General features: G+C 38.9%; 1 protein-coding gene across 2 annotated transcripts in view; it reads left to right on the forward strand.

Annotated features, from left to right (window-relative positions):
• LOC147008630 (kelch-like protein 5) overlaps positions 1 to 13,701 on the forward strand; it is a 115,605-nt gene that overhangs the window by 17,397 nt on the left and 84,507 nt on the right. Inside the window, exon 2 of one of the 2 annotated variants that reach the window (XM_085863815.1) lies at positions 2,127 to 2,174. The exons of the other annotated variant lie outside the window; for it this stretch is intronic. Coding sequence (XP_085719941.1) covers positions 2,127 to 2,174 — 48 coding nt within the window. The remainder of the gene's footprint in view (positions 1 to 2,126; positions 2,175 to 13,701) is intronic. 2 annotated transcript variants of the gene reach the window in all.

Genomic DNA, 13,701 nt, shown 5'->3' on the forward strand with positions numbered 1-13,701 from the left:
TGTTTTATGGTCTTATTACACATTTGAGATGTTAACAAAAAAAATTTCCCGGCACTCTGGCGATAGTCAAGATGGCGTCCAAACTGGCCGCCAAAATGGGTAAAATCATAGAATACAGTATATAACATCTCAAAAATGTGGCAAATTGGAAAAATAATCATTGGGATTTGGTTCCTGATCATTAGTTACTAGCTTCTGATAATTGTGTTTTGTTGCAATTAAAAAAAAAATCCAAAATGTCTGCCAAAATATGCAAAATCATCGAAGATTATATATAACAGCCAAAAACTGTGACAAAATTGTAAATTATTGGAATAATGCATTTCTCATCATTAGTAACTAATACCTAGTGATTGAATTTTGTTGCATTGCTTAAATTCAAAGATGGAATCCAAAATGGCCACCACAATAGGCAAAATCATAGAAAATTGTTTATAACGGCCTGAAACTAAATAATATACAGTAAATTAATTTTTGGATTCATTGTAATATATGTTCCTGATTATTAGAAACGAATAGGCCAATGTGGTGATTTTATGTTTTGTTGCCATCCATAAAATCCAAGATGGAGTTAAATTGTAAAATCATTGTAAATTTCAAATAATCATTAATGTAATAATAGAGGGACAGAACCATGGAATATTCATCTTGTAAATCTTATCAAGGATGTTTATTATTGTTATCATACTTGGAATTGAAGATGGCGGACAATTTGAAAGCCAGAAAACACGCACCCACACAAACACACCCTGATGCACTTTGAATATTTACATGCACTCAAGTATTATGTGTACTAATCTTTTTATGTGTATTTTTTTTTCTCTTTCCAGGTTCGATTAGTTAGCTTAGCAAGACCGTAGCTAGTCAAGATAAAGATCACAAGTCAAGATCTCAGACAAGCAAGAAATAGTTTGATGTAATTGTCAAAAGAAAGTTGTTGAAATGGAAAGAAAACTCAAACGGGAACATTGTGTCATTCATACGTCTGGAATAAAGCATGGATCGTTCACATATTTTTCAGACTTGACAAATCCAAATGATAGATTGGCACTTCTCAAAAATATATGGGATCGTTGCTTGGCTGAACCACCAGGTTCTTCATATTGAATGACATCTGTCAGGGCATTCCTGATGAGATCCAGGAGAACGAGGGCTATCAGTGAGGATGTTACCAAAGATTTACCCTGAACCTGAACATAGGTTAACAACTATTAAACCATCTCACGATCCTGAAGCTCCTGGACCATCTACCAGCCAAGAAGGAAGGGTAAAGTGCAAGAAAGCATCAGAAAAGATCATTTTTGAACCTGATTGTATTTTCTGCAATACTGAAGGCTGAATCCATGTGAAAAAGGCAGGCATCGACACAAAGGAAGGCACCTCTTCATTTGAACGTGCTGCAAATAGCAGAAGAGAACAATCATGAGTGGCTCTTAAGGCGAATCTGAGGATTTGATTTGTTTGCAGCAGAGGCCCAATACCACCCAAAATGCAGAAAGCAGTATAAAGTCAATTGTCAGAAACTAGTAACTAATGATCAGGTACCAAATCCCAATGATTATTTTTCCAATTTGCCATATTTTTGAGATGTTATTTACCGTATTCTATGATTTTACCCATTTTGGACGCCATCTTTAATATCACCAGAGTGCCGGGAATTTTTTTGTTAACATCTCAAATGTGTAATGGGACCATAAAAGGAAGCTAGTAAACCATCTAACGTTGAAAAAGTTGGTTTGGTCGAGTCCTGGGGGCGGTGGGGTGCACTGATACCCTCCATAGATGCTCTCCCTCTGGGGAAAGTTTTCCAAAACCATAACAGTATATATGGGAAAAGCACAAAATTCTTACTACTCCTTGCCAATTAATTTTTTATTTATTTATTTTTAACCACAGATGTAATGTCATTTTAAAATTTATAAAAAAAGAGACTATTGTATTTGATTTAATATTGGAAATCTTAGGTAAACCTGTTTTTATTTTTATTTTTATTTTTCACCCAACCCCTCCTGTTGCAAGTGTAATGTTTGAGCACTTGGTATAAGGCAAACCTTGTTTTGGGTATCTGAACTGAGATGGTATATTGGCTGAGTGGCTTATGTGACAAATGCTTTCTTGATGTGCAGGCACCGTGCTGATTTACCAAGTTTCGAGGAAATTTTGACTACTTTGAGGTAAAAGCTTTCCTAACGTTAATAGTGTAACAAGTTCTCATGGGGAAAAGTGGGGGCACTCGCCCAAGAGTCCATTGCCGTCGGTCCTCTTTCTGGGGTGCAGAGTTGGTGTCCCTTGTGATGAACAGTGGTATACTACTATATGCACTCTCTGAGGAGTAGGTTTTGAAGTGCTTAGTTTGGTGTTCTTTCTTTTTATTTCTTTCCTTTCTTCCTTTCATTTTAATTTTTTTATTTTTTATTTTTTTTTAAAGTATACTACATATGCCAGAGATGACTTGTCGAGCATGTTGAGCGCACACACACACACACACACACACACACACACACACACACACACACACACACACACACACACACACACACACACACACACACACACACACACACACACACACACACACACACACACACACACACACACACACACACACACACACACACACACGTAATATATAGTACTTTCAGAAAGTAATCGCACCCCTCGACTTTTGTCACATTTTGTTGTTGCAGGCAATTAAAAATGGATTAAATTTTAAAATTTATTTTTTATTTTTTGTTTACTGATCTACACAAGATACCCCATTAATGACAGTGGAAACATGTAAAAAAAAAAAAAAAAAAAATTCGAATTGAATGAAAATCTGAAATGCCTTGTCAATTTTTCAATCAACCCCCTGATTCAATACTTTGTAGAAGTTCCTTTGATAGCACTTAGTCCATGGGCCCAGGCATATATCTGTACCATCTGGGAAACCAAACTTTAGGGCTACTAAGTTATTGGTAGGGACTACATGATTATTTCAATATATGATGACCAACCATTCCAGAAGAGCAGCTTGGTGTGTATATTTTGCATTTTTACCATTTTACCTTTCTGAGATATTGACGTTTTGGGGGAAAATAACACAATGGACTATTGACACATCCCATGAAGGTAATATCATTCAATAACAGCTCAGGATATCCAGATTTGTTTGCCTTTTCACTTTCATTATGCGGAGGGTGGGTACATTCCAGAGACAACTACCAATAAGCTGCCAGTCTGCAATGGTTATCACATCAAAATATGATATATATATATATATATATATATATATATATATATATATATATATATATATATATATATATATATATATATATATATATATATATATATATATACACCAATTCAAAAATCATGACGAGGATTGGTTTCCTTAGATGGTACCGACAAGTGGAATTTCTGGCCTGGCCCATGGACTAAGCTGCCAGTCTGCAATGATTATCACATCAAAATATGATCTATATATACACCAATTCAAAAATCATAACTAGGATTGATTTCCTTAGATGGTACCGACAAGTGGAATTTCTGGCCTGGGCCCATGGACTAAATTACAGCTTCGAGTCTTCTTGGGTATGTCTGCATGAGCTTTACACATCTGAATTTGGGGATTTTCTCCCATTCTTCTTTGCAGATTTGCTGAAGCTCTATCAGTTTTGAATGGGGAGCTTCGGTGAATGTCAATCTTCCAGTCTTTCCACAGATTCTCAATGGGATTCAAGTCTGCTTCGGCTGGGCCATTCAAGGACTTTCACTTTCTTGTTCAGAAGCCATTCTAGTGTTTCTTTGGATGTATGCTTGAGGTTATTGTCGTGTTGGAACGTAAATCTTTGCCACAGTCTTGGGTCTTTTGCACTCTGAAGCAGGTTCTCAAGGATTTGTCTGTATTTGGATCCATTCATTGTTCCCTCTATCCTTGCAAGCCTCCCAGTCCCTGCCACTGAAAAGCATCCCCATAACATCATGCTTTGACCACTGTGCCTCATGTTTGGTGGGGTGGGGGGGGGGGCGAGATGGGTGATTTCTGCTCAGGTTCCACCAGGTGTAGCGCTTTTCATTCAGGCAAAAGAGTTCAATTTTCATCTCATCGAACCACAGAATATTTTGCCTTGTGCTTTTTTGCAAACTCCAGGAGTGCTGTCGTGTGCCTTTTTCTTAGTAGTTGGCCTAGATTTAAGTGCTGCAGAGATTGTTGTCCTGGCAGGTTCTGCCATTTCAGCCAAGGAACAACTCTATAGTTCTGTTTGTGGTTATTGGGTTCTTGATCACCAGCCTGGCCGAGGTCCTTGCCGAGTTGGTCAGACGGCCAGCTCTCGGAAGCGTATGGGTAGTTCCATATTCTTTCCATTTCCTAATGATTGAGCTCACTTTGCTCTTGGGAACTTTCAACACTCGAAATTGTTTTATACCCTTCCCCAGATATGCCTCCTCACAATTCCATCTCAGAGTTCTACAGACAATTCCTTGGACTTGTGCACTGTCAACTGTGGGACCTTGTATAGAAAGGTGCGTGTCTAAATAGTGTCCAATCGATTTAATTGGCCGCAGGTAGAAACATCTTTATGATGATTAAATGAAATTTGATGCACTTGAGCTCAATTTGGAGTCGTGCCAAAGGGGTCGAATACCTATTTATGCAACATATTTCAGCTTTTCATATTTCATCGATTTGTGAAAAATTCTAAAAACTCGTTTTGGGGTGTTTTGTGTGGATGGTGACTATTTTAAATTTCATCCATTATAAATTCACGCATTAACACAAAGTGTGTGTGTGTGGTGTGTGGTGTGATCATCCAATCCTGTATGTCAATTTCTCTTTCTGTTCTTCAGTTAGATTTGTTGTACATTTCTTTTTTGGTTCGAACTAGCAAAGGTACCTGGGATCTAACTTGCATCCATTGAACTACCACAAACACTTATTCATAAAGTTGCAAAATATTGAACAGTAATATCAACAAAATTGACCATGTTATTGTCGTGCTTTTGGGTAGACAATATTGACTTTTTTTTTTCCATCATGAGCTAGAACATATTTCTCTAATAAATGCTTTCTTTGGCTATATATATATATATATATATATATATATATATATATATATATATATATATATATATATATATATATATATATATATATATATATATATATATAATGGTTTTTGGCATTGAAATGGCATGCAATCAGGTTGCTTGTGAGACTTATGTGGCTCATACATGCATAATAGGAGTTTCCCATCATATTTATGGTCCTTCGTCTGAGTAGTTACCCGACAGTGGTGGGACCGGGTCACCATAATGGAGACTTAAAACACTTCCCTATCTCTCTCCATATATCTATCTATCGTACTGTTCACAGAAAAGCAAATAATTGACATGGGTGAAACTTCTGAATGTGTATGGAAATCCGTATTTTTTTTCAAGACCCATACATAGGTTTCCATATGTTTGTCAGAAAAGCATGCCACAATTATAGGAGCTTGAGGTGCTATTCTGATATGCCGATTCATTTCTCGACCCATTTCATCCAGATGGGGTGCAATGCTAACATGACCACAATTGTGAATTGCTCCCATGGTGTTATTATTTTTAATGGGATAATCTGTCGGTTAATGTGGAAATGGTGTCCATTGTTGGATTTTTTTTTTTTTTTCCAATCGCAGTTCATGCTAATGATGAACTTCACGGAAAATACCAAAGTGCTTTCTTTACATTCCTATTCTGCTGCACACAAATACAAAACCTGACGTCTTTTGGTCACAATGAAGTTTGTGACCACATCGATACAAGACCAACAGATCTTCACGAACTTTGGCACAGGAGGCCATTTGGCCTATCATGCCTGTGTTGCACCACCATCACATGAAATAAATCCAGGCTCTTGCCTGTTTTATTGTGGGTGCAGGGAGTGGGGATGAGAAAAGTGTGGCAAATTTTTATAAATGCAAGTAAAATCAATACTTTAAAACTCATTTGTTTGACGACTTGCAACTTTTGTGTGTGTGCTGATCTTAACTGTAGGGGGTGGTGAGAATTGTTTGTTCCATTGATCTCTTTGTGGAGCACAACACCGATTTTAACTTCCCCTGTGGATTTGCCATTGAAACCTTGCCAAAATGGTTTCTCATGCTAAATCTGCAATGGTTGGTCACTACACCAGTAACAGTTTTATAAGAAGGCACGGGATGACGAAAACTGAGATTCCTGGGACAAAAGATAGATGCATATGAAAACGGGCAGAGAAGTAAAGTACACTCTTGATCCGATGTAACGAAAACTCACTTGATACAGAAAATGTAATCCCATCAAAATGGTCATGAGCGCACACAACAGAGGGTGCTCGGTGAGATCTTTTGGGTAGACATTATGACGTTGAGTCCAGTATTCGCCAAATACAGAAATGCGGAGAAAACATAAGGGGGTATTGCATGCTCTCGTTTTGTCCCATGAGCGAAGGTGATTCTGGTAAACCGCTCCATGTAATGATGCATGACTTCTCCCCCCCTCCCCCATACCATTATGCAATACTTGTATTAAAAGTCTTGCAAAGGTATGTGGTATTTATTTTATGATAACATGTTGGACTATCTCACTGAATCTTCCCAGCAATGGATGTTCAGGTGAAAAAAAAAAAAAAAAAAATATATATATATATATATATATATATATATATATATATATATATATATATATATATATATATATGTATATATATATATATATATATATATATATATATATATATATATATATACACACACACACACACACACACACACACACACACACACACACACACACACACACACACTTCCAAATTATCTGGGGGACATGCCCCTGGACACCCCAATTAAGGAGTCGCTTTTGCTTGTTACTTTCCTTTTATTTTTAAAATTCTGCTATTTCACCCATGAATTGAGCTTTTCATATTAAATTTTGGTTGTGTATAAAGCCACAGATCACTGCCTTGAGCATTCCTGAAAATAATTAAAAAAACTAGAAGGACACTCGGTAGAGCGCATTCCTCTGCCACGTAATGCCTGATCCATGAGAACATATCGGGGCTCAATACATTTTTGAAATATCATGCTATACAGTACTACATCATTTCTGGCCCTATCCCTCAATGGTGAAAAATCACTTTAAAAATAAAATAATTCTCTTTTCCGTATCCAGATTCGAATCTTCTCCAAAATCGAATCAATTCGTCCTTGCGACACATGCAACCTGCCCACCAAGTTTCGTCCGAATCCGTCCACAACTTTTTGAGATATCGTGCTATTGTATAATTTTTGGCCCTATCTCTCAATGGTAAAGAATCGCTAAAAAAAAATTTATCAGATCTGGATCTTCACCAAAATCTAATCGGTTCGGTCTTGTCACACACCGAACTTGTCCACAAATTTTCATCCGGATCCGTCCACAACTTTTTTGCGATATCTTGTACACAAACAGACAGGGGTGAAAACATCACCTGATTCGCCCTTCGGTGACAGGTAACAACTCAGATACGTACGTATTGTGCAGTATTGTAAAAATCTGCCGACTGCTTATGTGCTTTATAATACATCGTGGTTACATACCTGGGATAATTCCAATTGCAATTGTCCATGGGTGGAGGCCTGTGGTCTATACGGTTTCACAAAATGATGGCCACATAATTGGTTGGAATTGTGGGTGGAGTTTGGTGATCTAGCCAATGGGATTGCGTTACAAGTGTACAAGACATGAACTCTCCTTTTATATATCCTTTATATATTAGATGTTTGCCATTGTGTTAAGTGTACTTTTGTGTATTCATACAGTATCTTTGATTTACAATGTACGATTCTATGTGGGCAAGATGTGTACGAATAAATGTTCTAAAAGAAAAATGAAATTTAGATGGCAAAAGCGCAATTATTACTCTACTTTTTGATATTTCATCACCGCTTTTACTTCGGGCATCGAAATTAGAACGGCACTCAGTAAAGTGCATTCTTCCAGTTAAGTTTTTTAAAATTTTTTTTATCTCACTGATTGGCAAGATCTGCATCTGAACTTCAACCAAAATCTAATCTGCTTGTCACCCAATCAGCTCATCCACAAAGTTTTGTCATGACTCATCCACAACTTTCTGAAATGTCATTCCATTTGTCGTTTTTGGGCCGAACACACAATTATGAAGAATCGCTTTAAGCAGAGGTTAGTGTTGCTCAGTACCATATAGGAAGAGTCCGGCCAACTAAACAATAGGTACTATGTTCTTCAACCCTCCCCTGCCGAACGAGCCGTGACCCATTGAGCATGCAGCACAGAGATGGGAGTGAGTGCATACTCGTACTAATGTTTATTACTGCAGATCTATGAAACTTTGTGATATCATGAATAGACATTTTCTCCCCTTTTGTATTACACCCAAGGATTATGTTTTCAGTCATTTTCCTGTATTCGCTGATTGAATTCAGTACATGCCGGATGGCTTTAGGCTCAGGCTAAATTCAGAGTTCTACCACCATTACGCTGCAATTGAAATCAAGAATTTGACGAACAAAAAAAAATAAAAGCATGACTCTTGCGACAAAACACTGATAATGAAAACTGGATTTCCAAACCGACATCGTGACTCGTGGTCCACGTTTTTTGGGGTATCGTAGATGGGATGAATGTCATCACATGATGACCAGTCATATATGGCGAATGATGCCATGGATTGATATCCAGCATTTGAGCGCTGAAATTGGTTATAGGATGGTGCTCCAGAAGCTTCGTGTTTGATATGAACACAGTAAAACTCGGTACAAATAGGTCATTTAAGTTAAAAAAAAAAAAAATTTTTAACATGATGACACGCCTTGCCACTTTTGCTGCCGAATTCGTGTCCAGATTTTGAGTCCTGTATTCTCTGCTTTTGTATGTCTTGTTGCTTCCATGCAAAGATGTGTAGCCTCGTGGTGTAGAACCTTGGGAGCCATTTGTATTTCATATCATGGCAGGATGGAATAATATCACAAATTAGGTCATCAGCTTGCTCAACTAGTTTCACGAATAAGTTCTTCCCTTTCAGTTGGCCTTTGACCTCTACAGCGATGTTGTAATCTTTGAGCATCGTCCAAGGTATTCGCATGTGGGTTCGGGGGGAATATGGTGCCTTGAAACCATGTGACTGATCAGCCAATCACAGCACTCCATGGAGAGCACAGATGGCCAGATGTTGTATCCGGCACTGGTGTGGCTACTTTAATATGGTGGCTGCTCATTCGCAACGGTATGCTACATTCAAGCAGATATCTTGCAAACATTGTGTGGCATGCTCCCACAAGAAGGTGTCTTTGGTGGAAGTGATTGCACTGGCAATCAGTAACTTGATCGCATATGAGGAAGTACATGCTGCTTCACGTATGAACAAGCGAGTGATCGGTTTTGTGGCTTACGAAACACTTGTTGCCCTGATTAAAGAGCAAAGTTTATCTCGATTCTGGGACTTGTGCACCCACTTGATAGCTCTGCCCAGAAGGTTGTAATTGGTAATGTCCCCACGTTCCTAAAAAACAAAAAAACAAACGATATTTGCAGTATTGCGGTAACTTTCTCCACTTAAAAATGCTACCTGTCAGCTTCAAAGATGAACGAGTCGGCCACATCATCATTTTTGCAGACAAGTATTTGATGCTTGGAAAAGTTTCCACCTTCATTTTGGTAAGGGGTCACTATTCATGGACCAAGCTGTGAAGTTTTGTGCCAAGGGCTTTCTTCAGGATTGTTACTGAGCCCAGGGCGGCTTCCAACTGTAGTTCGTTTGTAGTGATATTCCCAGGGATGGTTTAAAAAAACATCTGTGAGGTTCTTCGTCATCACTTGCACAACTTTGGTATTCTTCAGCTTCCAGGATCCTTTCACGTCATGCTTGAGGTCTTGGTATTTGGTCATTTTCGTGATTTCTGCATCGTAAGCCCAAAATCACCAGAATTAATGCCTTCTCTTGTTTTTTTGCACCCAACTATGATATCTGGTTGCAATGATTTGGTTTCGAAATTCACGCCCGTTGGGCTCATTAGGTCATACGTGAGCGGTACTTCCATGTTTTCAGTCCATGCTTTTGGTTCATTTTTTTCCCACAATTTTTTTTGGAATTGGAAAATCAATTTTGCACAGATGTGTCAGCAGATTACTTTACAAACTCTGTCGTCGTGTGTACTGCTGTTCTGACACTTTTGGGGGGGGGGGTTCGTGTTCGGTCATTAAGCGTAACATGTCATTCTCTTTGCTAACCTCACCCCACCCCTCACCTGTCTTTTATTTTATTTTTTTTTTATTTTTTTTTTTTGTCTCTCACTCTGTCCCCTCCTCACTCCCCCTCATAAAATGTAGCACTCTCCTCCCACACCTCTGTCGCTCTCTCGGTGTGTGTGTGTGTGTGTGTGTGTGTGTGTGTGTGTGTGTGTGTGTGTGTGTGTGTGTGTGTGTGTGTGTGTGTGTGTGTGTGTGTGTTTCTCTCCCCCACCCCCACAATTGTAACAAATTGACCCATCAGCAAAGTGATGGGTTTTATTTGCAAGTTAGAGAAAAATGCCTTTTGTAAGGCTGCACTCTTACTTTCAATTGATATAGAGTAATTTAATGGAGAGAAAGATGAATTTTAGTTGTTCTGGAATGTGGTGGGATGATGCTAAAGCACAGATTACTTTCTTCTGCCAACAGTTTGCACATTTATCATCCTAGCATGCTAATAGGAAAAGGATATTGAAACAAGAATGACTGCACTGTGGTCACAATCTGTGATATAAATAAATATGTATGCATTTTATAATATATATATATATATATATATATATATATATATATATATATATATATATATATATATATATATATATATATATATATATATATATATATATTTGGTGTAACCCATTACCTCGATGGATGGTAAAGCTTCTCCCTTGAAGGCCTACAGCCGAGACTGAGATTAATGGGGGTGCAATGGTAAAGGTGTGGAGGAGCACAGCACAAGGGGGGTTTATACTCGAACCCCACTAGAAATACATGGCTACAGCTTCTTAAAAGGAATATATTTAATTTAAAAAAATGAATATTTACAACGGGCAATAATTCAAAAGGGTAATGATAATAATAATAATGAAATAAATTAATCCTAAAGTTGAGGCCTTCCTTGTACAGACAAAGGTAACACAAAATAAGAAAATCCTTCCTTTCAAGTATTCTTGTACTTAGCTTGGCCCAGTGCTGATTTTTCTGGAACTTGGAATTGACGCGCTTCTATGCCCACATGCAGATGTGCACAAAAAATGGCCCGTCATAGTTTCTCTCGTAGCGGGACAAACGCACGCCAGGCAATCCGCGAGCGGCACTCCACACCAAGGCTCAGAGCCCAGTGTAATGCTTTGTGTGGCAATAGTCCTCACTGGCCCAACCAAGAGCCAAAGGCCAGCGTCTTGCTTCACCACACGGGCCAAGTCGCCTCAACATAAATGCAAGGATCATGCCATCCTCATCGTTTGCGCTCACCCTTGACTCTTGCCTCTCCAAATTGCGCCTCGTACCTCCACTCTGATCACTGCTCTCCACAAATGCACAAGCCTGCTGAGTCTGATTTCTCTCAAAATGTGCCAGCCTGACCTTCCTCTCGATCACGCCTATATATCCTTCGCCTCCGGAGCGTGGCCTGCTCACATGAAAGCCGGGCTTGTGCCTGCTCTGCTAGCTTCTGACGTCGCACCCATCAATCATCCCTCGGGGGCGTGTTGTCACCTTTTGAAGGTGGGGCTTTCTGCCTGCTTGGCACGTTTGCTTGTTTTAGGGACGTGTTCCCCACTTTTATTGCTGATCTTGAAATATATGAACATAGGGAAAAAATCACGGGAATCGCATACTGGGGAAGCTTATTCTTAAACCCTCGCTAATTAACACGACACCACCCACTCGTGTGGTGACGTTACAGTTAAGCTCACAGGTTCCCAACTTGGTTACATCGAGATGCCTCCTACACGTTCACAGACCAAGCAACTTAACACAATGCTATATTCCTTCTTAAATTCCTCCATCGACTCCCACAATCGCAATAACAAAATATATGTATATATTATAAAAACACAACCGGTCAAAAGTTTTAGAACACCCCCATTTTTCCAGTTTTTACTTAAATTTAAGCAGTTTAATGTTTCAATGTGCTCTGAAATTAAAGCATAGAACAAATAAACAATTGCAGATAAAAATAAATAAATCATGGAATCATTTTGTTGAACAAAATTTAATCTAAATTTTTGACTCATCAAAATTGCAACCTTTTGCAGATATAACAGCTGAACATACTCGTGGCATTCTTTCTACAATGGAAATAAAATATTGTTCGAAAAATTCTTCCCAACACTGTTGCAGAAGTTCCCACATGTGTTGCACTTGTTGGTTGCTTTGGTTTCACCCTTCTGTCCAGTTTATCCCAAACCAGCTCGATGGGGTTAAATTCTGGAGACTGCTGGCCATTCCATGATTTGAGCCTTCTGTCTTGTTTTCTTCTAAAGTAGTTCTGACATTGCCTGGAGGTATGTTTTGGGTCATTATCTTGCTGTAGGATGAACCCCTGACCAGAAGGAATTGCATGGCTCTGCAAAATGCTGTGGTAGTCCTTTTGGTTCAGGGTGCCAGTCATTCTGGGCAAGTCGCCGACTGGATCCAGCAAAAAAGCCCCAGATCATCACGCTTCCTCCTCCAAGCTTGACGATTGGTGTCACACTGAAGAAACATCCTTTCACCTACTCGATGGCGTACAAAAGCCCTGCGTGATGAACCGAAGATTTCAAATTTTGATTCATCGGTCCATAAGACCTTCTAGTTTTCAGTTGTCCACTGGTGATGCTTCATGGCTCAGGCAAGCCTTTTTCTTATTTTGCCATCTTAGCAATGGCTTTGTTACTGCCACTCGACCTGTCAAACTTGCAGCTCGAAGTCTTCTCTTCACAGTTTAAACCGACACTTCCTTACTTCGACCAGTGTTTAGCTGTGCTTGAAGCTGCTGTCCTGTGAGCTGCCTATCATGCAAGCTGTTGACTCAGAAGCATGTCTTCTGATTGTGTTGTGGCCTTGGGTCTGCCAGACCTCTTCCTGTCTGTTTCCTCCAGTTTCCAAGTGCCTTTTCATGGTGTAGGAAACTGTACTCACTGACACCTTGGCTTACTTTGCAATTTCTCGAAAGGAAAGACCTACACTTTTAAGGGTTACTCAATGTCCCGTGAACCCGTTGGGTTCCTGTTGTGACAGCGGTTGATTAAGAAAAAAAAAAAGATAGCTCCAGTGAACTATACCGCTGAGGTAGTTTGCATTGCTCAAATACTCCTGAAGAGTAGTTGACTGAATCGGGAATTGATTTTTTTTAAATTTTTTCATTGCCCGATTTGAAAACTTGATACTGCACACCGCAGGCGAATGGTGAGTCAGGTGAGCCAAAATATTTTGCGCTTTTGGGTAAATACATACATACGTATGTACAAGATGACAGTTTTAGTAATATATAGATAGATAATGGTATGTCTGTCTGTCTTCCTTTGTTAATTGTCTTTTTCTCGTCATTATGATAGCAATATATTTACTTCCTGCAGTGCAATATTGTCCAAATCATGCTTCTGAGGGTGTAGCAACACGGTCTGTTTCAACACTGCTTTTATATAGAGGTTTTGTAACTAATCAACAAAAGTTGGGACACCT

The sequence above is a fragment of the Eptatretus burgeri genome, chromosome 18, assembly GCF_056783735.1.
Source record: "Eptatretus burgeri isolate ZD-2024b chromosome 18, Ebu_testis_v1, whole genome shotgun sequence".
Lineage (NCBI taxonomy): Eukaryota > Metazoa > Chordata > Myxini > Myxiniformes > Myxinidae > Eptatretus > Eptatretus burgeri.